This window comes from Rutidosis leptorrhynchoides, chromosome 1, assembly GCF_046630445.1.
Source record: "Rutidosis leptorrhynchoides isolate AG116_Rl617_1_P2 chromosome 1, CSIRO_AGI_Rlap_v1, whole genome shotgun sequence".
Taxonomy (NCBI): Eukaryota; Viridiplantae; Streptophyta; class Magnoliopsida; order Asterales; family Asteraceae; genus Rutidosis; species Rutidosis leptorrhynchoides.
The window spans coordinates 20,915,467-20,943,006 of NC_092333.1; the positions used below are offsets into that span (position 1 = coordinate 20,915,467).

Consider the following 27,540-nt stretch of genomic DNA (forward strand, 5'->3'; position numbering starts at 1 on the left):
AAATTATAAAAACAAAAAAATTAATTATGGTTTTAATTTTTGTAGTTTCCAGTTCAAACTTAACCGTCTACGAAGAAAGTGCGAATGGCAGTTGCTCTCCCACGACTTCGGAAACCGACAAAGTTTTTCTTTATAAACCTAAAACAAATCTAAACCCTGATGAATCTCATCAAGACTTAGTTCTTGATTCTTGTAGTCCAAGAAGCCGGATAATTTCATCTGACTTAGAGATTTCATTGCTTTTGGACAAGTTTTACTCAAATACACCAGGATTCGACCCTCTTCGCGATCCAAAAGGGAGGCTCAGTCTTAACGAACTCCTGATAATGGAAGATGAGATAAGGGAAGAATATCCAACTATTTTCAACTATCCAGACTTGTTGGAATTTAATCCTAAAGAGATACGAAACCCTGATAAAACAAAAGCTTCGTTTATTGGAAATCTGTTAAATCCCAGTAGAAGGTTAGACGTCTATAGAGAATTCATTAGGCACCTCTATTCCTCAGACTTCTCATTTTCAACATTTCAAATCAATCTGTTAAAAGAGCTGCGTTCTCAGACTCGTTCTCTTCACAAACTGTTAAAAGAATGTGGGGATGACCTTTTCGTCAAGTATGAGGGATGCAGAAATCAATTTCAAATTCGATTTAGAGTCATTCGTCGCTTTTCTCCCTCATTTCACCAATAAGGAAGTTTCTCCAATTCATATAAACTGTTACGTCTCGGCAATGATCTCTGAATTAGAATTTTGGATTGAAAGCAAGACACCTAACCCTATTTTAACCTACGGAAACCGAGATTTCTTTTACTTTGATCCAGCCTCATTTCTCATCAAAAGATTAATTGAAGCTTTTCCGGATTCTACCGAGGAAAGAATACATCAGAATTTCTTCACAAAAAGAAAGGAAGTATATTCGGAACTCGTGCAAATCCTCACTATGTCAAAATTTCCGTTTACAAACCCGCAAAGGAAGATCATTCGAGAAATATCTTCAAACTTTAAATTTACTATCGGTGATCCTGACTGCGCGGAAGATCTTTTATTTCAAGACACAGTGGCAAAACTTCTTTTTGAACTAAATTATAGAGATACTGGGCCAAGGGACGGAATTTCAAACACTAAGAAAGTAAAAAGGGCTTTGGTTAAACTTATGGACGATATCGGAGATTTACAGAAGCGCGAGCGTAAAATGTTAAGTGATTTCGAGATATTTTCAATACACTCCGATGACTTGCTCAGGATGGTCAAAGAAGCTTTAAACTTGTCTTTCTTTCCGCGTCATTTCTGAAATTTAGTTGTGGAACCTGTGTGATTTGTGTTTTTATAAAAATAAAATATTTTAATTTTTCTTTGTCTTTTCTCATTTTAGCGAATAATATATCTTAGAAAATATAAAAATAAAATAATATAAAAATAACCGGATTAAAATCCGAGGTTTTATTTCATTTATCTTTTCTTAAAACCCTTTAAATTTTAAAATTCTAAAAATTTAAAAATTGTGCAAGTCGGGTCAGGGAAATAAGCCCGCGAGCCACACGGGCCTTTTTCTTTCTCTTTTCCTTCTCTTTTCTCCTTCTTTCCTCTTTTCCCTTGTGATTTTTTTCTCCTTCCCTGCCTCCATCACCGACGTACACCACCACCACCTTAAACACTCAAATTTCAACCAAAATTGACGAATCAAAGCTCAAAACTTGTTCTCTCTAGCCTTCTAAACTCGATTCCATCATCAATTACAAAAGGTACTCTTTCTTGATGAAAATTCGAATTTTCTCTTAGGGTCAAATTTTTGACTTTTTAGAAAAACTTTGTTTTTGACTCAATTTTGGATTCCTTTATGCTTAGATAGATAATGTGATTACTTTGTGTTAGTTTTTAGGCTTGATTGAGATATTTTGGATAGTTTTTGGCTCTAGAATAGTTACTTGAGGTTTTAGGGTGAAATTTGGTGAAATTATTGGAAATTTGATGTTTTGCTAGCATAGTTAGGCTTAGTGATTCATTAGGAACATTTAGAAACTGAATTTGGAACAAAGAAGGCTTGTTTGCTTGAATTTGGTATTTTGGTCAAACTACACGTAATTAGGTCTACGATTTTTCCTATAGTTAAAACGTTTTTAAATAGGATTGCCTTAAAACTAGTTCAAATGACGAAATCATTGATTTGCTCATAAAAATGTAGCTTAATCTTTGATTTTCCTTATTTTGTACGTTTTGAACAAAATAAATATTTTTCGGTCAAACGGCTCTAATCTTTGACTTTAACATGTTATAGCTCAAGTTTGATGTTTAAAAATATTTAAGGTAATTAAAAATGGTCTTTAGGATCATTGTATGCTTAAAAATCATCACGTTTGGTTAAAAATTGCTTATTACGACTAAATTACTATAATTATTATTTATTGCATTATTTATTGTAATCACGGGTACACTTTGAATTTTGCTCAAAAGTAAGGTTATAGTTCATTTAAATGTTGTTTGTGTAATTTTGGCTATATTTGACTATAACAGGATTTTGGAAAACCCCATTTTTAAAGCCCTCATTTCGAATTTTTTTCGAAAAATATAGGCATTTTTGGACTCTAAATCTTAATTTTTGGAGCATAACCTATTTTACTTGATTTTTGCAGATGGCCAATCGTCGAAATGATGTCGAGTTGCCCCATTCTCTTCGTGGGCAGGATAACCCGGAGGAAAATGAGCCCTTCATGAGAGTTTGGGTTAACCGAGAAAAAGCGGGAAATAAATACATCAACTGGACGATATTGGAACAGTGTGGTTGGGATGTTGATCTCAGAAGAATGTTGACTTTCCAAGCCGAAGGTAGAATGCACCGGGCCTGGAAAATGTTGTTTGAGTTAAACGAAACTACATATAACGAGCCATATGCATAGTTTATGGCTACCTGGAGTTTTGATTCAACGGTTGATCCGGCGGACTAAAATAATCAAGAATGCATCCATTTTCGACATCAAAACCGAATGTATCACTTGACTCTCGCACGGTTTGCGAGACACCTAGAGTTGTACAAATCATCACAACTCACCCGGCCAATATTCAGGGATGGATTGACCACCTTGAATTACATGGATCATCAGACTTTCTGGCAAGAGCACACCACATATAACGGGCCATGGCAGTCAAGTAAAATGGCGTCAAAATTCGCCAACCCCGTACTCCAAATCCTCCACCACCTAATCACCAAAACCCTCCATCCTAAAGCAAGATTTGGCGGTGCTGTTACAATCAGAGACATGCGCCTGATGCACGCCATAATGAACAACCAGAATCTACAGGTGGCGCATCTCCTAGCTCAGGCCATCACCAGCGAGAAGAATTTGGCAAGCACGGTTGTGCCGGTTTTAGGGGGTGTTGTGACTAAGTTGCTCAAGAGCATGCATGTTTTGGGGGATGTTGCACAGTTTAACTATACGATTGGGGCCGTATCAGAGGAGATTGGGTATAAGTTGTTGAGCTACTGGAAGTATATTCGCGTTGAGGGTAAGCAGTTGATCATCCAGGCGAACCCAGAGATACCCGGTTCCGAAGAGCGGACGGTACCAGGGGTGAGAGTTCAGGGATTCAGACCTGACACTCGGACACGGGATGGTAGTAGGAGATGAGGTTCCCAGGAACCTGTGGATGAGGATGACCCCACAGCCCATGGATCGCCCACTGACACTCGCCGTCACTCATCAGTTGGCGAGGGTGATCGTCTACAATATCCACCGTACAGCTACCAGTACCATATAGGAGATTTACCCGGGCATGAGAGTTGGTTTTCCCATCACGCGATCCTTCAGAATTTGGATCACTTTGCGCATTATGAGGGGAGACAGTTCGACATCCCACCATACCCACATGAGTGTCCGGTAATGCAAGCCCACCGTGATCCTAGGGGAGCAGGCCCGAGCCATCAGTTTTCAGGACCTACACCTCCACCTACTCATCACTACACGCAGCGTACAGTTATCGCACCTACACCGCCACCTCCACAGACTACAGGGCCCGAGAATTTTGTTGAAGAGTTGTTCAACATCTACTGTTGGTCAAGACCCTAGGTGGGAACAGGCGTTGGAGCAACGTACGACTGCAGGGATCACACAGGGTATAGATAACATGGATGTGAACCAGCAGTGGGGAAGAGGTAGAGATTTACAGGATAGTATGGGTTGGCAGGCAGGGCCTATGGTTCATACGAGCACATCATCGTTAACTGGGTTAATCGCTAGATCAGATGAGATAGAATTTAGAATATTCTCGGGTATGAATACAGCAGAGTTGGCAGACCAGTTTGTCACAGACGATGAGATGACCAGCGAGGGTCAATCTAGATTAAGGAACCCAACCAGAGCCAGTACCAGTGTGATCTACTCTCCACCATATTCAGCACCTCAGCCGAAATCATGATTATCTTTTGGAACATTCGTACCTTTTATTACTGATGCTACATTATCTTATGTTTCTGTACGCCCGATTTCGGGCATAACTACTTTTATGTTTTAGCATGTATGGTTGTTTTTAGAATAAATATTGCATGAATAAATGTCACAAAGCAAACGACAATCGAGAACCGTATGAGATGGAAGCAGGAGCAAGGACAACTTGAACGAGGATGACGCCGGCACAAGAATTGAAGAATCCACGTCTTGACACCATAGGGGAGTACTACGTCTTCATCACCTTTTCAAATAGAATATACGCAATTACTATACCACTTTAAAAAACTAAGTGTGGGATTGGCAACCCCAACAACATAAACTTTTTATAGCACAACGCCTCTTTTAAAAACTAAAGTGTGGGATACTCCGTATCCTTAACATTGAGGACAATTTTATTTTAAAGTGTGGGATAGCGAATGTTGCACATAACGATTCTTGTAAAATCCTCAAGTTTTTCACAAAATTTAAAACTTTTCGAATTATAAAACGCTAAGGATGATAAAATTCTATAAAAGATCAAAAAGTTTTTGCTACAAAACAGACAAAAAGGGTAAAAACAAGGTTGAAAACTTTTTGCGAAAATCAAAATCAATTTCCCAAAAGAGCATTGCATAACAAAAGGCGCAATTCGACCTGCTATAATTGTTGTGAGGCACCCCCAAATAAGGCTTTATAAGCACTCATTTTTAGTACTTCACTATATTTCCGTTGAGCGCGCCGATGTTAACATCTCGGAATCAGAACTTGCTCTTGATCTACATTTCGGAATCACACCTTTTGACGAGGATGACTAAGTTAAAACCTCAGCTATCCGTGAAGACAAAAACAACCTCCGCTACACACCTTCGTTTCCATTTTCGCTCCACAAATCCATTTCACCTTTTTCTTTTTACTTACTCTATCCACTTCATAAATAAATAAATCCCGACTAAATCACTCTTTTTCGGGAAACCTCCAAAATCGCACTATAAAAATGCAAGCATCCAAGTCGAATATCAAAGAAGATCGCCCAAAAGGAGACCTCGAAGAGAAAAGCAAAAGTTGCTTGAAAAAAAAAAAAAAACTAGAGCAAAGTCTCTACGAATAAAGGCTCTGAGAAAGGGAGCAGAACCAGCAAAGATTCGAGAAAAGAACTCCTGGCAGTCAAAAAGAAGGATGCTCACCAAGAAATTCCTGATAAAAGCTGAAGGGATCGCCGAAATCAATCTTTCGAAAAAGAAAACTCCTATCTATCAAAACCTTTCATACTATAGAAACTTCCAAACCCCCATCTCTTCACAAATTCAAGCTGAGTCGATAACCGAAAATTCTCGCAAATAAGTGATTGAGATTTGAGTCTTGATCAAGCCTATGACGAAGAATGTAAGCATGACTGGATAAGAGTGACTTCATTTCTTAGAACTTTAGGATACCCTAAACACTTTAGTGAAATGAGTGACCCGAGTGAGATAGCCTCAGTTATGTAACCTCCTCTCATGCTTGCGGAAAAAGATTCGAGAATAGCAAAAAGAATAAAAACCAAGTTACCGCCCTTCCGTCTTGCAGAACAAAACAGCTTGATCACTACGAATTAAAGTCCTCACTGTTTTAAGTTCAGCAGTTTGCTTGAGGACAAGCAAAGTCTAAGTGTGGGATATTTGATATCGGCTAAAAAGTCACGTTTTTACCCCCGATATTGAGTCCCAAAAGCACAAATTTCAAAGCTTTGTCGGCAAAATAATCACTTTTTATGTTAAACTTGTAGGTAAAGTAATTACAAAGATAATGCAAAAAGAATCAAGAGAAATGGAGCTAAAACGAAGATTCTAGAACGAAAACGGTGAAAGAAAAGAAATCAAGTTACGATCCAGGGAATCAAGGCTGACCAGCAAGCCATACGGCCTGCCATACGGCCTGCCATACGGCCTGCCAATATGGAAACGGCCTGCCAGTATGGAAACGGCCTTCCAGATACGTGCCACCACACGAGCCACCAAACGGTCTGCCAGCAATACGGCCTGCCAAATACGGCCTGCCATACGGCCTGCCAAACGGCCTGCCAGGCGTATTTGGCAATTTTCAAGTCTATTTAAAGGGCCTTTGTCATTCATTCCAACACATACCTCTCTTCACTCTCTCACTACAATACACTTTCTCCCACTAGAGCTTTCAAGACCTTCTCACCTCCGAGCGGAAAATTAAGTACCCGGAGGCGAACGCCGAAGATTGTAATAGGAGTGGGCTAGAGGTTGTCAGTACTTGTAATGGTCCAGATCTCGTCTGTAAATGGTGAATGCTTTCCTTAATTTAATAAAGTTATTATCTTGAGTTGCTTTCATCTTACATGATTATCTATCTGTTACAATTGTTTATTATGTGTTGAATATTTTATCTGAAACTTATCATATTGTTATGCTGAAACCTTGACGGTTTAGAAGTTTAATTTACGGATCACCCTTTCCGCTTATTTACGTGGCTATAACCTAGTACTAGTGTGACGATCGCTCCAAATCCATATGGACGAACACGTCAATCATTGATTTCATTGCGAGGTATTTGACCTTTATATGATACGTTTTGTAAACATTGCATTCTTTTCAAAAGGTACACAATAAATGAATATCAATTTCTAAGGTTTTCAACGTTTGATGATTTCTACATATATAAAATCACCATAAATAATAGTTTACCATAATACATCCGTTGACAATGAAGTCAAAATAAGATACACGGTGATGATTTTGTGAATGCAAAGTTTTATTGAATAAAGCATGTATGACTCCATGCACATAGCTTGTATCACATATAAGCAAACAGCGGAAGACTTCTAGAAACCTGAGAATAAACATGCTTAAAAGTGTCAACACAAAGGTTGGTGAGTTCATAGTTTTAATGTTGCGCATAATCTGTATATAAAGGTGAATCACAAGTTTTCAGTTGTTTCATCCAGAAACGTTTATCAAAATATTCTACGAAATTGAGCACCCTGGTAACTAAACTTAACGTATATATATTTTATACCCTTTGTATAATCATCTTAATAATACACGCAAACCAACGTGTACGCTTCTCAAATAGCATACGTCCATTAAAAGGCTAGCGCTCTAGCTCAGACGGCGATATCAAGCCCTATGGATCCATATACTACTACTCGCGCCCACCAGTTCTTATAACTGGCAGTTACTAGTTACCAAAGCTAAGGGATTTTCGGTTCAAACTCAGTGTAGAATTTAGTATGTACTTGTATCCATTGCGTTTAAAATAAAGTGCATGTATTCTCAGCCCAAAAATATAGATTGCAAAAGCAATTAAAAAGGGAGCAAATGAAACTCACCTTAGCAGCACATAAGGTCATTCATCAAAAAGTGACCGTAACTCGGAATGCAAGATTAACCGTAGATCTCAACCTAGAGAACATATGTTGGTCAATACATGTCTAATAAACTAGGTTGGGTTATAGTGTATCACAATCCTAATGCTCGAGATCGACATACAAAAGTTATCAAAAGTCAATTTTGACAATTGTTCAACAAAACGAGACGTGCCTTATATAAGGATTCATTTACTTGGCTAGTAGTATTTTATCAATCTCATAAACAGGTTGTTTAAATATTAATTGCATATTTAAAAGCAATTCCAATTAACATCAATTATAATTCAGTTGACCATATCTTTTGATTCGTTCATCAAAATTACGCGATTTCTAAATGAAAAGTTATTGATTTTTCACCAGCTTTCCGAAAACATGTATATCATATACCTTTTACCAGTAATATATGTATTTAATTCGTAATTCATTATAAACTGTTTAACGACGAAATTTAGCATACAAGCATGTATAAATATATACTCGAGCACTAGACATGTATACACTATTAATATATAAAAGATAAGATATGTATGCTCACGTATCAATATTGAGATTCAATATTGCAGGAAAGTACGTAGACGCAACAGAGATGATAAATACTAGGTTTGACTTGCGACAATACCCATGAACATTACCCATAACCTCCATAGCTATAACCCATAATTTCCTTAGTTCTATCCCGTTTGAAGCTTGTTTTGAAAGTGACACGCTCATGACCTCGTCGTAATATTTTATGTATAATATTACTAAAAATATTAAGATTAATAATAATAATAATCTTAATAATTTAATAATAATAATAATAATAATAATTATTATTATTATAATAATAATTATTATTATTATAATAATTAAATACTTACAGAGTAATATATGTGTAAAAGAATTCGAGCAGAAACTGGACTTTTATAGGCAACTTTTTGAAATCTGATGCCCATGCGATTACATGGGTTTTATGCCTATTTCTCATGCTATCGCATGGCCGTCAGATCCAGCTCACATATTTTTTGTTTTCTTGTTTGTCGACATAATTAAATATAATATATATAATATATATAATTTAAATAATTAATTATATATTATATTAAATTCATGTGCATAGTTGACTTGTAATTTTCATTCTGATGACTCGTACGTTGTCACTCGACTTATGTCCCGGTTCTGGTTTCTCGAACGCATTTTCGTACGCTTAGAAAACTCGCAATTTACGTTTTGTGACTCGTACCTTTGTCAAAATATAGTCTTAAATTATCAATAAACTATATCATTCTAAGTGTATCTTAAACTTTCGAGTGTTTTGGTCATTTACTTCTATAAATCATTGTCTCGCTATTTGTTAATATATATATAATAACAAATCGTTTTATGACCAAGTTAATATATATATTCAACATTCATAAACTCGTTTTAAATATACGTCGCAAGTTATTCATACAATTAATATTCCAACTTTTCATATATATTCAAATAAATATTTAAACCAATAAGTTTAATGTACGGTATCAAACAATTAATATAGTGTTACGTTTTCAAGTTATAGTATATATGTATATATATATATATATATATATATATATATATATATATATATATATATATATATATATATATATATATATATATATATATATATGTATCTATATACATATAATTGTTCGGGAATCGTCAAGAACAACCGAAAGGTATTTGAATATATGAAAGTAGTTCAAAAATTTTGAGATTCAGTTTTACAGACTTTGCTTATCGTATCAGAAATATTAATCATACAAAGATTAAGTTTAAATTTGGTCAGAAATTTCCGGGTCATCACAATTAGGAACTGATCAACCTTAGGATACAAGGTAAGTAGTTATGTGTGCTTAATGTCACAATAGGGATATAGTACCTACGTATGAATAACCATTTGTTCATCATAGAAGAGCTGCCCATTTAGATTGTGGTTAGAGTTAGCAATAGAGAGTTCAGTGAACACTAGCTTACTCAGAAGCATGATTCGCGTCAGAAGCAATGTTCTTGAGATGTTGTAAGATGATTCGGGGTTGAATAAGTGATCGCAAAGGAGAGACTTCTATCCCAATTAGCAGTACCTTAGGATATCTAAGATTGCACATCTGTTAATGTTGAGGCATAGCATAGTGATTTAGTGGTAGGATATTGCTTTAGTCAGACCAACTAGGATTAAGAAAAGCTGAGACGTTCCTTTATTGGGTAAACCACTTTGTTCATGTACCTAGGATTCCATCCATAAGGTCGTTCAAACCTTTCAGGTTAACGTTGGGAGTAGGGATACCTGTCTTGGTCAGAATCTTCAAAGCCTAAACTCTTAGTGACAAATCAGTTAGGTTCACAGTCCAGCTGATTGAGGTTTAGTGTTTATCCTAAGAAGTTAAACTCTTGCGATAATTCCCCTTCAGAATTCTATTCTTCATACCTATCTTTACTTTTATTGTCTAATTACTATTTTATCTAGTTAATCTTAATCTATCACCTCTTGTCACTAGGGTTAACTATATAGGCACTTTTGTCCCACATTACTAAGCAAACATACAAAAATTCGTACCTGAGTTATATTTACCACTTACTCGTGAAAAGTAAGACAAGTAGGTGAGTTATAGCTTGGAACCCCAGCTAAATATAAATGATAAAACAACCCACTACTCGCCCTCGTGGTAGCTGATTCTGACGTGACGCTTCCTAACGACACCGCGAAAATAAAACCGTCCGTTTTGGCCATATCATTCCCCAGTAACGATGACGAAAGGGCAACGTATCTATCGAGGATATAATAAGACTAGTCTTACTGAAAATTCGAAGTTGACTTGCTGGAGCTGTGACAAAACTGGCTACTTTGAAAAGGAATCGTAAAGTTGTTTTTGCTAATAAATGCCAAAGGATTCGACGCGGGTACGTGTTAAACTATGACTTTGGTTTCGAGAGTTTTTCAGGTGCATGACTGTGGGTAACATGTGGTTGGATCATCATCTCTATGATTCATTATTTGAAGTGCCTTCAGGAATTTCGAAAGGTTTGAAAACAGATTGTAATCATTAATATACATATGATGTTCTAGGATTTTGAATGATACAAATATTTTTTCTGGGTTCTATGAATAGAAATGATGTTCTAGCACAGTTTTGAAGTCAAAGTATGGCTTTGAAAGATGTAAGAGTTCTAAGAGTGATGTCTTCTTTTAAGTCTTGACTTGGATTTTGATTTGTCAAAATCAGAATATGTAATTAAGTTTGGATGAGAATGGTTGTTTTTATTTCTATGAAAAAATGTATATTGTTGTGAAAGTAGTGAATATAGTTGGTGATTGCCAAATCAGATTCGAAGAATGTAATATATTAATTGTGAATTTATATATATCTCTTGGGTATTACCTACCCGTTAAAAAAAATTTCACAATTAATATTTTGTACAAAAGAATTTTATTACAGTCTTTATGGAAATATATATGTGTATATTTCTTCAGATGTAATATAGATTTAATGAGTTAATATTAAATTAAACTCATTTGATTTACGGTTGAAACTAGAATTGAATAATCCCTAAAATTTTTAGAAATTACATAACTTTTACTGAGTATTTCTTCAATGAAATTGAAATTATGAATCAATACTTCGTTATTTTGTTGATGCATGATGTTGGTGTTCGTAGAATTCTTGTGAACTTCTCAAGGTACGAATGATGTTGTTTGAAAATTTTCGAGTACATCGATGATGAAAGTATAAAAATCAAACATATATTTGAATAATACACTTAATTTATTATGAAATAGAATTCATTGAGTTGAAGCAGAGATTGTGGTTAACGATAGTTAAGTCCTTAATCAAAGAATTTTACCATATTAGTAATATGAATTTAACTGAGTGGTATCTACCCGTTTTCAATTCATATATAATAGCTTAGTACGAAAAGATTTATGATGGTTTCAAAATTTACATATATAAGATATACATATAATTTCTTCAGAGGAATTGAGTTAATACTTCATAATTCGTTGATACAATATATATTCGTTGTTGATTTGTAATGATGTCCACGGGGATTCTTGAACTGACGGAGCTTGTGATGTTAGAGGTGCTGCTGATTCTGACGATGTTGACACCACTGACTATGCTGGTGAGGCTAAGGGTACTGTTGATGCTGTTGGTAAAACATGTCTAGCTTGTACCTTATGCACCATTCTTGTCAGGGTTTCTACTCTATCATTTTGGTTCACTCATCTGATTTATGGTTAGGGCTAGAATAGATAATCTCTAGGATTATAAATTATATAATCGCCGTAGAATATTTCTCCGATGAAGTTATGAATCCATACTTCATCGTTTGTTGTTGTTGATACTCCTTGGTATCTATGGTGCGTATGATGTTGATATCCGAGGTACAGATTGTGATGTTGAGGCGTGTGATGGGGATGTTGTTGTTGGTAGTGGTAATGGTACTGTTGGTGTTGATGATGGTGGTACTGGTTATGCTGCTGCTGGTGTTTGTAACCTTTGCACCATATTCTCCAAAGCCACTACCCGAGCACGAAGCTCGTTGACTTCTTCTAGTATACCGGGATGATTGGTGGTTCGGAAGATCGGATAAATAAGATTTAGAATATGGGATAGTATATAATCGTGACTAGATACTCTGGAAATGAGAGAGAAAATGGTGGTTCGGACAGGTTCGCCGGTAAGTGTTTCAGGTTCTTCGTCAAGAGGACAATGTGGTGGATGGAAAGGATCGCCTTCTTCTTGTCTCCAATGATTAAGAAGGCTACGAACCCATCCCCAATTCATCCAGAATAGATGATGGCTAATTGGTTGATCCATTCCGGTCACACTGCTTTCGAAGCTTGAGTGGGATTCCATTTCGGAATCCGAGGGACTTGAACTAATGATGAATTCCATTTCGTACGATTGAATAAAGGATTTTTCGATATGAAATAATTTTCCAGCTATCGGATGGTATTCTAATTACATAGAATATCTATATGTATAGCACAAAAGGTTTCGTAGATTACGGAGGGTTTACGGAATATGTTAGGCAAAGTTTACAGTAACAGATACGCTAATATATGAATTAGCAGATATGCTAAGATATGAATTTTTTCTATACACTATTCATGCAATCAATGCAATAAGACGTGTCTAGACTAAGAATGGTAAGCAGATAATTTTTGACAAGAATTGATAAGTAAAACTTTTGACATGCAGACCAGGTTCAAGTCCAGACTTATTAATATATCCTAATAACAACTAGGTCGAAGTCCAGACTCATTAATGCATCCTAACAACTACCAGTTAGACACACTAATGCAAGACCTGGTTCGCCAAGACCAACGCTCTGATACCACATGAAGCGACCCGTCCCAATCCATAAGTACGAATACAATAACATATGATTACATTGCGAGGTATTTGACCTCTATATGATAAATTTTACAAACATTGCATTCGTTTTTAAAAGACAACTTTCTTTACATCGAAACTTGACAAACATGCATACCATTTCATAATATCCAAACTATAAATGACCAAATCTGTCATTTACTTATTAATAATCTTGTTGAACTCAACGACTCGAATGCAACGTCTTTTGAAATATGTCATGAATGACTCCAAGTAATAATGAGCAAATGCACAGCGGAAGATTTCTTTCAAACCTGAGAATAAACATGCTTTAAAGTGTCAACCAAAAGGTTGGTGAGTTCATTAGTTTATCGTAATCAATCATTTCCATAATTTTAATAGACCACAAGATTTCATATTTCAATTTCTCATAAACTTAATCTCATATCATGCATTTCGCAAACTGCATAGAGATAAAAATTCATTCATATGTTGAACATCTGGTAACCGACCTTAACAGGATGCATATAGAATATCCCCATCATTCCGGGACTCTCATCGGATATGATAAATCGAAGTACTAAAGCAGTTCAAATTCTCTGACTGGGGCTTGTTAGTGCCCATAGATCTATCTTTAGGATTCGCGTCAATTAGGGGCCATTTCCCTAATTCTTTGGCTACCAAGCTAAAAAGGGGCATATTCGGTTTGATAATCCAACATAAAATGTAGTTTCGATTACTTGTGTCTATTTTGTAAAACATTTATAAAAGCAGCGCACGTATTCTCAGTCCCAAAAAGATATATTGCAAAAGCATTTAAAAAGGGAGCAAATGAAACTCACAATCCAATATTTTGTAGTAAAAATATTCACACGACGAAACTGAATAATGCATGGTTGGCATTGGATTCACGAACCTATATCATTGATATATATATATATATATATATATATATATATATATATATATATATATATATATATATATATATATATATATATATATATATATATATATATATATATATATATATATATATATATATATATATATATCAACACATATAATGGTAATCACAAAATTTTATTTATATATTATATATAAATATTTGTAGTTATGTAGAATTTATACTAATTTCTATTTAAAATATATACATTATATCTTAAATTATATGTTATATATATTTATTTTGTATATATATATATATATATATATATATATATATATATATATATATTTTTATGATTGGTATTATTTTAAAATCGGTAGTTTGTTGTACGTAAAAATATGATAATATGTTTGATATTTAGCTATATGAAATATTAATATAGTTATTGTATATGTAATAAGTATATTTAATGTACAAAATATTTATTTGTTAAAATGTTAGTTTTGATAATAATGATTTACTAATAATAATAATAATAACTTTATTAATAATGATAATACTAATAATAAATAGGATAATGATAATAATAATAATAATACTTATGTTCATAATAATGATACTAACATTAGTAATATTCATAATCTTATATTATCATAATCTCAATCATAACATTAAAAATTTCACTTAAAAAATTCATAATAGGATTATTATCATTTTATAATATCAAGTTTGTATCATAGTAAACATTTTATTATTATCTTCATTCCATAATCCTACTTACATATTTATACTCATATTCATATTCATATCATACTTATTTTCTTTATCATCAAAACATATCAATTATTATCATTTTCATATTAACACTAATATCTATAATACTTAATAATAATAATAATACTAATGATGATAATAATAATAATAAATATAATAATAATAAGTAATAAAAAATAATATTACTACCTCCAAGTGACATGCTTTAAAATAATTAGATGCCACTGCCCGGGCTTGAACCCATGACCTCTCGTTTACCCAAAACACCCTCGGACCATCAAGGTATGTCTGTTTTTCTGATTTATGTTACGCCCAAAATATAAATAACCCGTTCTCAATATCAACAAGCTAATGAACTTCGGCAGAAAGGAAAAACTTAACCCATAGCCCCATTCCTTCGGCCCAACAACAAAACTCATACATGGCCCAACTGATATTAATAGATTTCGGCCCAATATCATTAAAATAACCGTCCACTGTAGGGTTTTGATGTCGACAGGGAATCATATGCAGGTCATCATCCAATATCGATTCTTATCATCATCATAAAATCACAAATGGGTTTCAATGGTTACGTTTTGAAAGGAAACAGAAACGAATATTCATTATCAAATTACTATTCATCGTCTTCTCAAATGGGTTTCGAAGTTTGCTTCGAAAATAAACAGAAAATAGGAACTAGGATCGATCAGCTGCAACCATGGTTTAAAGGGTGTAGCAGATGGTTTTGTCGAATAGATTCAAAGGGACAACAGTAAAACAGGAATGTTTAGGTAGTGATCAAGAGTGGTGTTGTGTTTTTAATGGTGATGGTTGTTAAAACATACGGGTATGCCAGTGGCGTACAGCAGCAACTGCAGGTTGATTGTCATGGTGGTTTCGACAGAAAACAGATACATATAAGTAGCGAGTGACAGCTGCAAGAATTCGTTTAACAGAAAGCTGTAGCAGCATGAGTACGTTCGATGATGGTTGTCGACTGTGGTCAAGGTGTGGTGGTGTTTGGCTGTTGTGTTTGAAGACTAACATGAAGATGATGGTAAGAGTGGCGAGTTATGGAATTAGAAGGTCGAAGATGGTGGTTGTGGTGGTTGATTCACGATCAATAATAGGAGACAGGGAACAAAAGTATAACTCAGCAACAAGGATGTGGGAGTGGTGATGTTACAATATTAAGTTTTAGAGAGAGAGAAGAAGGAAGGTGACCGTTATGGGTCTTAGAGGTGGCTGAGATGGTGTGTGTTTGTGTAGATAAACGAAAATAGAAGTTGAAAGTCTATATGGTGTTTTGATCGAGTTTTTAATAGTGGTGGTTTCGTTCATCAAGCAAGAAGGTGATACTCACGGTTGTAGATATAGAAGAGAAGAGAGATGGTTAATTATACATAACAAATGGATGGTTTTTTTATTGTCTGCCAATATCATATATCTATATATAATAAGTTAATATTAATATAACAACAATAAAAAATTAAGCATGAGTTGAATTCACATATGATATATTAAATAGATTAGTGGATGAGATGGCAAACACAGTACATAATTGAATCTCGTGAAATATATTTGTTTATATTTTACTGACAGTTTTCACGGACTGTGTATCGTGCGAAATCAGTGGCGGATAAAAGTGTTCAGAAAAATCTCATATTTGTAAATTAACTATATTTAATTATTTTGGTCATTATGGTATAAAATTCGATCCTTAATTTGTTAAATAAAAATTACATCAACTGTCCCTCTCAATTCTGGGTAAAATATAAAAAGTGTTAAAACTTAACAAATAGTTCCTAAATACATTTTTAATAAGCCTAAAATTTATAGAACTCATTTTCGTATCACCATTTATTTTAAAATTACATAAGTTTGAATTTAACTTGCTTAATATTAATCGAAACATCAAACGAGTATTACAATCATTTAATAGTTATTTTTAATATACTTTATTTATATATAGAGATATATTTTAAATAATAATTATTATAATATCCTATTTTTATTTTATTAATTTTTAATAACAACAACATATAATACTTCAATTTATATTTCGAATTATTATTTATATATACATACACATATCTATTTACAATTAATTGTTCGTGAATCGTCGGGAGTAGTCAAAGGTTGATTGTTTCTATACAAACAGTTCACAAATTTTGAGACTCAGTTTAACAGACTTTGCTTATCGCGTCGAAATCATTTAAAGATCAAGTTTAAATTTGGTCGGAAATTTCCGGGTCGTCACAGTTAGATCCCGACCCACCCCAAAAAAAACGAACGTCTTACACTCTCAAGTTTTTTGATCACACTCGAAGGGGCACGAAAGAGAGAGAAAAAGTACAACGGTAAACTATTCAACACTGCCTTCACTAAGGTCAAACGTCCACCATAAGACATCGATCTCGCTCTCCAATCCGAAAGACGCTTTCGAATTTACTCACAACCGGTTGCCAACTCTCCATTTTCTTCATATTACCACCGACCGGTAAGCCAAGATACGTAAACGGGAAAGCACCCACATTACAATGAAACACTCTTGTCATATTTTCAATGATACTCTTATCAACACGTACGTCATACAAGACACTTTTATGGTAGTTAACTTTTATGGTGTGCCGTGTGCACTTCTTTCTTGTTGTACGTGTTGTATACAATGATTCAAAACATGTTATAACTTTATGACTTCTTTTTTTGTTTGTTTTTGACATGACTTTTGACTTTATCTATCACCTGCGTATCTGTTGGGGATTTTGCTATCCCGAAATACAGAGTAATTAATTATCTTTTTGTTGTGAATATAATATACGACTGCTAACTCCAAAGGGGTGGTTGAGTGCTTGGGAATCTCCAAAGTAGACTCAGGTTCAATCCCTACCAACCTCATTTTGGGGGCTTGCTTTTCAAAAATAAAAAATAAAAAAAAAATACGATTGCTAACTTTTTTTGGACATCAGTTTGGGATCACCCAGGGGGACTTAACCACACATGCGTTCATCTCTCGTAGGTGCATAACCCGCCGCCAACTACTGACTTGGAGGAAACCCGGACCAATCCGAGGGCATACACATGCGTTCATCTCTCGTAGGTGCATAACCCGCCGCCAACTACTGACTTGGAGGAAACCCGGACCAATCCGAGGGCATGGCCGTTAAAACACCCTCCCTGCTGCCCCTGCACAGGCGACCTGAGTGGATAGAAATGAAGGCTAACTGGGGAAGCTCTCGCACATAGAAAGCAACTAACTGAATGAAAACTATTTATAAACGAATCTCCCCTAACAACCCGATAACGTTAAAACAAACTAACAAATACAAGATCGAATACTACCCGATAAAGACGGAAACTAAACCAAACGATCTAAGAGAAATCAACCTCTAGATCCCCCTTTTCAACTTGCCGTTAACCGTCTCTTTCAAAATATTTTTTCCGAAACGATTCTCTGTCTATCTTGTGAGATAACACATTGGCAGATGCATCATCCGGTTCACTCTCCCCGACCAAACGTGTTATGCCATGTTTTATCCTCCTCCCCAAACACAACATTTATTGTTCCCTGGCCCATTTGACCTACTTAAAATGTCCAATTTGACCTGGACCCAATTTGACCCGGTCCCAATTTGACCCATGACACTATCTAAACCAACCAGCCCATTTGACACCCTTAAAATCAAGAATGACATAAGAAAGTTCCAAAGCAAAGGAAGTATATTACAATTACAATTACAATTGAAAGATAAGAAGGCGGCTGCAAGAAGTAAACACCAACTCTACTATATAAAAGTCAATATACTTCCATTTACTACAACAAATACAGCACGAAACATAAAATTTGGTTATATAAACGATCAATTCTGAAGTACAAGCTACGGAGCATCAAACTTATTGACAATACAAACGATCAACTCTTACGTACAAACCTAAGAAGCATCACACTTATTGACAATAGAACGAAATGCCTAAATCTTAATCTTAACTTGGCTTTGGCCTAATCTCAATCCCTTGAACAATCAGACCACCCTTCCAATTTCCTCCTTTCACCTCCAACACGTTCATCTCGACCTCCCCTTCTTTCTCTTTCCCGATTACAAACTCACCCAGTTCGAGCTCGCGCCACCCATCTGGCCTTGGTTTCGGTCCATTTAATGGAGGTCCCACATTATACTGACCCCCCAAGCGACTAAAAGGGTTAAACATGCCCCGTCGTCTTCCAGGTATTTGACCCTGCTCGTATCCTTGTCTTTGGTAGACTTCCGGGTCAAGAAACACCGTTTTGACTTGACGCTCGTCAGTAATCTCGACACCACTTAACCCGACTGAAACTTCGGCGGGATGATACTCGAAACCGTAGGTGTTTGGTGTTGATTTGTACACGAGGTAAGCAACATAGCGAGTGTCCGCTGATAACATGGAAGTATTGATTTTACCGTGAACTTCAAACCAACATACACTCATAAGTTCTGCTACCTCAGTAAACCTGCTTGGTGTCAAATCAGAAATATCAATAAAGTCATGTTGACCAAAAAATGATAAGTCAAAACCCAAACAGAAGAGTAAATTATAACCTTGATTCGGGTATGGATATCCATCTCCAGTACCTAGGAGTATCGCCCCAAACGATTGAAAGGTCTCGTGCAGCTAACATGTAGCATATTTTCCCACTTTGTTTATCTAACCAAAAACTCTGTACAATATCACGTTGACTTATGATTACCATTTTCTGATTCTTTAAAGATAAAAACAATAAGAGTTGAAGAATGTAAAAAGTTGCAAAAAAATTTGACTGAGAAATGTGAAGTTACTTAACCATTCCAAACTTTGAGCACCCTGATATAATGTTTGCAGAATCACAAAATACATGATTTTCAATTTACATTTTCTACAATATATCTGGAGTAAAAATTACAATTTGATAGAAAGAAATTGAAGTTTCCATGTACGTGTGTAATAAAACACGAGCGTCGATGACAATGTCCCTTTTTAGAAAAAAAAGATAATTAAAAAAACAAAAGCAGATGACGTCATAGATCAGAACGATAAACCTGGTCTATGATGGCGTAGTAATGTTTCATGGGGCGTGCAAACAAATTACGCACAGGAGATCTAGATTTATAGAAACTAGCCTATTTAATATTTATATATAAAGTCACCTTGCAAACACAAATTACATATTCCAATAACTTACAGAAATATAGCCCAAATAATGAAAACACAAATATAAGAAGTATTCAACGACGATAACAATATAACCAACATGGATGGATTTATTTATATAGCAGTGGTTGCACGCGCTACCAATGAAATACTCAATCTAGTGGATTTTTTTTGGGGGTTTTTAAATCTAGTGGATTTTTTTTTTGGAGTTTTTAACTAGTGACACCACTATACAGTGTAAGTTTTTTGAGTGACCGTTGAATAGTGTAAATTTTTTGAGCTTTTAACTAGTGTTACCCGTGACTATGATTCCTAGATCTGCCACTGATAACCAAGCTATCATGAACTTTATTATTATCCATTCCTAACCAAAATAGAGGATTTCATTTATCATCATGCTAAACGAAATACAAACTTTATCCTTAAACCGTGTCTCCGAAGTACTTTTGGAGACTATAATCCATGGATATTCTCTTAATTGTAAATAATTTCAAGTTTACCCTCACTTATTTCAAGAGCATAAAATATTACTTCATAAACCTTCGGTAGATCACTCCTTTAATTAATGGGATCATATTAGACTAAATTTGCTTCTCTTTTCTATTAATCGAAGGCTCAAAGCAAATTAATTACTTCCTTAAACTTATTGACTTGCAACACTAAGACATTTTATTCTTTCCTAACTTTTCGCTAGTTTTATAATATTTCTGCTGTTCAAAAAACAAACTTTTTAGTCTTTCTCAAAGTTTTACAAAAGCTAAATCCTAAGCTACATAAAGCATATTAAACTCTCCTTCAAATACAAAACGTGTCAAGTAAAGCAAACACATATACCACACAAAGCAACAATATTTTGGCCTAGCAATATCAAGGTGGCAATTAACTAAGAGGTAGTAGTTCAAGTCTCATTGATGCCGACTTATAGTACGTGTAATAGGCGTGCAAGTCTTTGTTTTATAAAAAAATACACCAATACCAAAATGAAAAGTTAGACCATCACTTTATAAAGTTCTTTTTTGTATGATTTCAAAAGTCAAACAAGAAAAACTTTGTTAAGTACACCATTACTCAAATATATATACTTAATAATCATCAGTCGGTCCAAAATCAAATACTCCGTATTTCATTACAAACTACACTAAGGAATTCAACATACCAACTATACTTATTTAACTGAGAATTTATATATGAACAAATTATAAATTATTACGTAGCATTTAGCATTAGCAATAAAATAAAATAAAACAATACACAAATGCGAAAGAACAAACCTTATTACCACCATCGATAATAACAGGGTGATCACATAAACTTAGATACAACTCCTTTTTCGACCCGAACTGAACCGAACCACCGCCACCACCGTCCACCGTCGCCGCCATAATCTTCTGATAATCCAACGGTAGAAACTTCTCCCAAACCACATCCCATTCCGCCGCTGATCGGAAAATAGAACACACTAACGATAACCTACAAACATCTCTAGGGCTCGTAAGTGCTAAGGCGTTTGATACAAATCCTTCCGGCAACGAATCAAAGAAATTACCCACAGATTCATCATCAAGTTCGTTACTTTCTGGTTCATTATGATCTAATTTCAATAACCCGCCACCCATTATAAATACCCAGATGGAAATTTTATGCTTCTCTATGTGGATGTTTATATATGTGTATAAAGATTGGTGATTTTGTGAGGTAGCTTAGCGGTGAAGAATAAAATTAATTTTTTTGATTGTGTGTGCGTGTGTGTAAAAGACTAAAAGAGGATGAAAAGGGGGTAAATTGAAAGGTGTCGACGATGAAAAGCGGCCGAGAGATGTAGGATGTGACGTGGATGTGTATCTTTTAAGTGAGGTGGACAACCATGTGTTGCTACCAAAAGTATGTTCAAAATAGGGTTTTGGATTGGATCAATTAAATATTGTCAAATGGAATGATTATTAACGAATAACGAGTTGGAAACTTATCCGTATTTTATTTTATTTTATTTATAAAAAGAGAGTGTCAGATTAGGTAATAAATATTTTCAAAACTCCTTAATTACCATTAGATTAGAAATTATATTATAATACTCTTTGATTCAACGGTCCTTAATCATTCACTAAAAATATTAGCTAATAAATCAATTTTACATGCACTCTATCCCTAAAATACCCTTATTAATTATAACACTCGGAGAAAATTAGGGGTTCAGTTATATTTACGTCACCTGATAATGGAACCCTAATCAACAAACTCACGCTTCAATCAGTGTTCTATTCGCCATGAATACTTGTGAACATTCTGACGTCGACTGAATCAGTATTGATTTTTTTGAAGATTCGCTTAGCAAATCAGGTATTTAAAATTCAATATGTCAGTTTGTTGATTCCAACGAAAGATCGTTCGATGTCCACCTGAAACCCGAATTCATCTTTCTATAGCTACCGAATTACCTATATTTGATTGATGTTTATATTCACCTTTTTTTTGTAATTGATGCATCATTCTCCTTCGTCGAACCATACAAAGACGTCTTATAGATTCTAATTATTAACTGCTATGTATAATTTGTTGTCGATTTAACATTAGACATGTAGTAAATAAGTAGCTGGAATTAATTATACACTTAAAGGATGGGCCACTACACAATGATGAAATAGGTTAGTTACTTTTTAGTGATTATAGATTACATTGTCTGTTTTGGCATTTTAGGCTTTTAACCAGTGACCGTTGATTCCACCTCAAAATGCAGCTCCTCACATCATTGAAGGCGTTATCTGATATCCACAGTCAAACTTCTGGTCAATTAACACGAGTTGCACCTGTACAGTCGCTCCAATTATTGTTTGTCGTTCTACCCGTAACAAGCGGGTCTTATGGAAGGATTAAAAAGCTCTGCGAAACTGAACTGGGAATCGTCTCGCAATGCTGCCAACTGAAACAAGTTATGAAAATGAATCACCAGTATTTTTAAAACGTTTCTTTGAAAGTAAACGTGAAGGTACGCTACTAACTAACTTACTTACAGCTCAAATGTATAATATTATTTCTATATAATTACATGTTTCTGATTATATATTAATGAGTTTATTACAGGTTGGGGGTACAAATACTGTTTTGTCTAGGCAGTTGCAGGTTATATCTGAGAGTCCAACGATAATTTTGGGTGTAGATGTCACCCATCCTCAACCTGGGAAGGATTCAGGCCCTTCGATAGCCGCTGTAACTTTTTTTTTTTTTATGATCACCATATCTTATATCTTAAATAGTAATTTCAATTTATTATGTACTCACGGAGTTTAATTCGATACAATTATAGGTAGTGGCTTATGTGGATTGACCTTACGTTACATCGAGCACTGGTCTCTTGCAGCCCCACAACCAAGAAATCATTAAAGATCTTTACACGAGTTTTGTCGATGAAAAGAATGGTGCTATTCACAAGGGCATGATCAGGTAATTATATACATTATCAAAGATGTTTGAACCGAAGTTTATATTGTTTTTTTTTTGTTTTTTTGTTTTAGTGATGTGTACCATTTGATTTATAGAGTGATCTGTGATATTTTGTTTATAGGAATTGGGATTGGGATAGTCGAGGTGAAGATGAGAGAAGAGTATAACAAATTGGATAAGTTAGACTTGAGTATTTGTGGTTCATCTAAATTGCGATGACTTCCGGCCACAACATGCTCACAACAAATGAAGATTGGCTTCACTTGATTGCTATCATTCTTGGTATATTTATGTAACTGTTGATCAATATAGATATAGATGAAGATTCATTAACATATAAATGATAATCATGTTTTAAAAATAGATTGAAGATGTTGGAGAAGTTCTGATGCTTTCAAACTTTGGAGAGCTTCCACAATGGGTTGTTGTAGGTGATACACACCCTTTTGCTTGTGCTTTTGACGAATCGATCTTCATTACCAGGTAAATTTATTTATATTATAATTATAATAGATCAATTAGTCAGGAATGTAATTTGTAAATCAATGATTAGTACTTAAAAGTTCAATAATACCCCCTTAATACATAAAAAAAAAAACGGGATAATAAACTTAAGTTAGGGGTCTGTGAAAATAATACTCCGTATCATTCTAATGTGTATGTGTGTATACAGGGAAAAAAGCGCAGGCTCTCACTTTTGAATACCAAAAACCCTAATCTTCAAAAGCCACAATCCACTAGATCGATTAGATTGTGATTCTGCCGGAGTTAATCGCATAACGATCTCAACACCCACGTGAATCAGTCAGAGGTAATTGTATTAAGATGTAATACTAATTGGATCCATGGTGTTCATTTTCAAACTATAACTATATTATTTTATCTATAGCTATATTATGCTACTGCTAAGAATTGCAAAATTATTGGGGTTTGCTATTTTTCTGTTTGAATTATTTTATCTATAACTATATTCTGCTACTGCTAAGAATTGCAAACTCGCCTGTTACAAATTCGTTGATGAAAATCTATTTACAAGGAATACGAATCGTGGTTTTTGAATTCACAATGCTTATGCTTACATTACTAACAGGTAATTTTGATATTACCTCCTTGATACCATGATTCCTTGATATCAGATTTTATATCTTTTGATATTGTCACTTACAGTGATGTATATCTTTTTAAAAGAAGCAATTAGATTTGGTGGTTATTAAATGGTAAATATTCATGAATAGATGTAGCTATATAACTGTAAATTCCAACAGTTATGCAGTTATAGGTATTATAATCAATTTTGCCATTTTTAATTTTATCCCTTTTGGAAATAGGTTATTGCCGCTGATCTAATCATGATTGCAGATATTACCCCAGAAACAATCAACTTTGGAATAAGGTTAAATCACATCTCTGAACAAGATCAAAATGGGAGAACTTGTCACCACTATTCCTACTATTGGTACACTCACAATTTAATACATTATACCTTGATTTGTTAGTTTATATACTCTTTTTTTTATTGATTATATGTTGATATGTACTTAAATCATATAGCATAAAGGTTTAGATAAATAGTTAAAAACTGGAGTAATATATAATTTTCTATGAAAATCTGTGCCGCTTCCCGGTTCCCCTCCTCCGTCACGTCCCTATCACCTCTTCCGTCATCGTTTGTCGATCTTACATGTGTAAGCTTGGTTACTCGGTTAGTTCCTAAATTTGTACACTCGATCTTTAACTTTTGTTCCTAAAAGATATGTATGAACTTCCAAGGCAATGTATTAAGTGAATTCTGGTATGCTGACATATATGTTATGGCTTTCAGCGTGTGACAAACTTATACAGGTTGTTCAGCTGAAACATTTAATTATAGGCTTTCTAGTGAGCTTAACAAAGCGCTGCATAGGTTGTGATGCAAGGTCAATTATCATGCTTTTTGCTTTACCAAACACTTACAGAATCTTGGGAATACATTGGGTGATGATATGGAAAATTGCTACATACCTGTTCACTTAAGGTTTGTCTCTCTGTTGACATCATCTTGATATATACTAAATGCTAATAAGTTTTGATATATCATTATTTTACGAGAGGGGAGACATACAGATCCCTTGTTTTAATTATATCATAATCTTTGATATCCCATTTTTCCTTTTGGATTATGCAATTGCTTATTAAGTTGGTGACTTCTCCAAATGAGATGTAAAATATACACCTATACGTTATTTTGTACGATCTTAACAAAATTATCCTTCGAATGGTTGCTGGATAAGGGTCTTTGACCGAGCAGGTATCACCTATTTCCTTTGCAATTTTTTTCTTTTATTGATACAAGTTAGCTTTCTCGTGGTGTGGATCTTAGATTGTTATGTATTTATTTCTGAATAATTACATCATATGAATAATTTTGTTCGGCTTATCGGCTATATGATATTTTGTGATTGTATTATTAGTTCGTTAAAATTTTCTATTATCTCTTCGAATTCGTCATCTCTCTGATCTAGATTTGTACTCTATATTTACTTGACTGGGGCTGCTATATACTAATTGTTACCTTTTACAGGTGGCAAAATGGGTGAGCTATGGGTCAAACTGTTGAAACTTTTCCTTTTTGGTGGAACTGAAACAGGCTGGTCAAATTTGGTCAGCCTTTTTCTGTCAAGTTTATAATTTTCTATTTTCTATATTATTAAAACGTTAGTTATTTTGTTATAGAACAATTTAATTTCTTTAAGTAATAGATACAGACAGTTTAGAATGTATAAGTGTCTATTTGGATCAGTCGACAGGTGCAATCAGATTGAGTTTAAAGATTTGATCAGCACATAAAGTGGGCAGCAGGTGGTGCGAACCTTTTGCTCCATTCTGAGGTGGAAATATGGATATGCTTGTGTTACTTTTCTGAATGGGAAGTTTTATACATGCTGAAATAGGTATGCTGGTTGACCCAATTCACTTTTTCTCCTATTTGTTTTTTATTTATATAAGTAATAAGTGCGTTAAAGATGAGTACAAAATTTATGATATTTCAATAATAGATGTAGGATTACACTTGGGAAACTTCTGACTCATTTTTCTTGCTTGTATTTTAAGTTTACTTATTAGGGAAAAAGCAGAACTTGGATCGATCTATATCTGAGTTAGTCGAATACCTTTTCTCCTTTTAATAAATAGAGGTCTTAGTTATATATGGTTGTCATTACTTATGAAACAACGGAGAAGTTGCTTGCAAAAATGAAAACAAGTGCTAAATTGAGAGTTTTTTTTTTACAGTCTTTAGTATTTAGTATTGGACGATGCCATGACGTTTAAGGAAAATTGCTTTGAAGTTCGGCTCAAGAGAGGATATGTATGGTTTGTTCACTAGCATTCTCACTATGATACTATTGGAGAGGGTTATTGGTCAAGAAGCGTGTGAACGACTTGGTATGTGTCTAATATACCAACCTGTAAATGTTTGCATGAAATTCTTAATATTTACTATTTGTATGGATATAATTATAGGATTAATGCTTTTTTTCGTTTCAGGAACAAAACACGGTACCTTCAAAAGTAAAAGCTCTCAAGGATGTTGCAATGGTAAAAGATGCAGCTGTTGTTGCGAGGGTATGCATAATCTATGCTCTTTTTATTTGGTGCAATGAAGTTTCACCATTTCTCATATACTAAGCTAGAATTAACAAATATGAAAAAGCATCCTTTTTTACTCTCATTTTTATCAAGATTTTTGACGGTTTTAACAAATATACATGTAACTGTGTTTTAATTTGTTTGACCCAATAAAACATTATTTAAATGATAAATTGTACTTAACACTTAGATAGAAAATAATTAAATCAATGCATATAATTGTTTTTGGTGTAAATTAAATCTGAATATTATGACATATTTATTTATTATATAACTGATTATGGTTTAATTTAGACCCGCGAATTCGTTTGTGTTTATAATTGTTTTTAACTGATCGTCCAACCATCATTTTTGGTGTTGATGTCACTCATCCCCCAACCAGGAGAGGATTCAAGTGCTTCCATTGCTGCTGTAAGTTTCTATGCTCATTCTACATTTTGTTATTAATTGTGGTGGTAGTTTCGATCCATTTGTCGCTACACTTGGTGATAAAATTAAGGTTGCGAAAATCGATACCCAGGGAGTATCGGAT

General features: G+C 34.4%; 1 protein-coding gene and 1 long non-coding RNA gene across 3 annotated transcripts; one reads left to right on the forward strand and one right to left on the reverse strand.

The window, feature by feature from the left end:
* Positions 1-18,609: 18,609 nt before the first annotated feature.
* On the reverse strand, positions 18,610-21,667 carry LOC139857475 (putative F-box protein PP2-B12). Its single transcript, XM_071846243.1, has 3 exons — positions 21,215-21,667; positions 19,355-19,473; positions 18,610-19,266 (listed from the first exon to the last, which is right to left on the reverse strand). The coding sequence occupies exons 1-3, from the start codon at positions 21,557-21,559 to the stop codon at positions 18,762-18,764; spliced, it is 969 nt and encodes a 322-aa protein (XP_071702344.1). The 5' UTR covers positions 21,560-21,667; the 3' UTR covers positions 18,610-18,761.
* A 2,419-nt stretch (positions 21,668-24,086) lies between these two features.
* LOC139857479 (uncharacterized) lies at positions 24,087-27,104 on the forward strand. 2 transcript variants are annotated; one of them, XR_011762540.1, is made up of 4 exons: positions 24,087-24,192; positions 24,741-26,021; positions 26,161-26,804; positions 26,907-27,104. It is a non-coding gene; the product is annotated as an uncharacterized lncRNA (long non-coding RNA). The 2 variants fall into 2 exon arrangements; XR_011762539.1 differs by having other exon boundaries at positions 24,741-26,804.
* Positions 27,105-27,540: the final 436 nt, after the last annotated feature.

What these genes read in the sequence shown, in the direction of transcription:
- LOC139857475 (XM_071846243.1), bottom strand. Translation starts at nt 21,559, where the DNA reads ATGGGTGGCGGGTTATTGAAATTAGATCATAATGAACCAGAAAGTAAC. An exon ending in TTATCGATGGTGGTAATAAG is followed by an intron (nt 19,474 to 21,214) that starts GTTTGTTCTTTC and finishes GATATTGTACAG; the next exon opens with AGTTTTTGGTTAGATAAACA. An exon ending in ATATCCATACCCGAATCAAG is followed by an intron (nt 19,267 to 19,354) that starts GTTATAATTTAC and finishes GACACCAAGCAG; the next exon opens with GTTTACTGAGGTAGCAGAAC.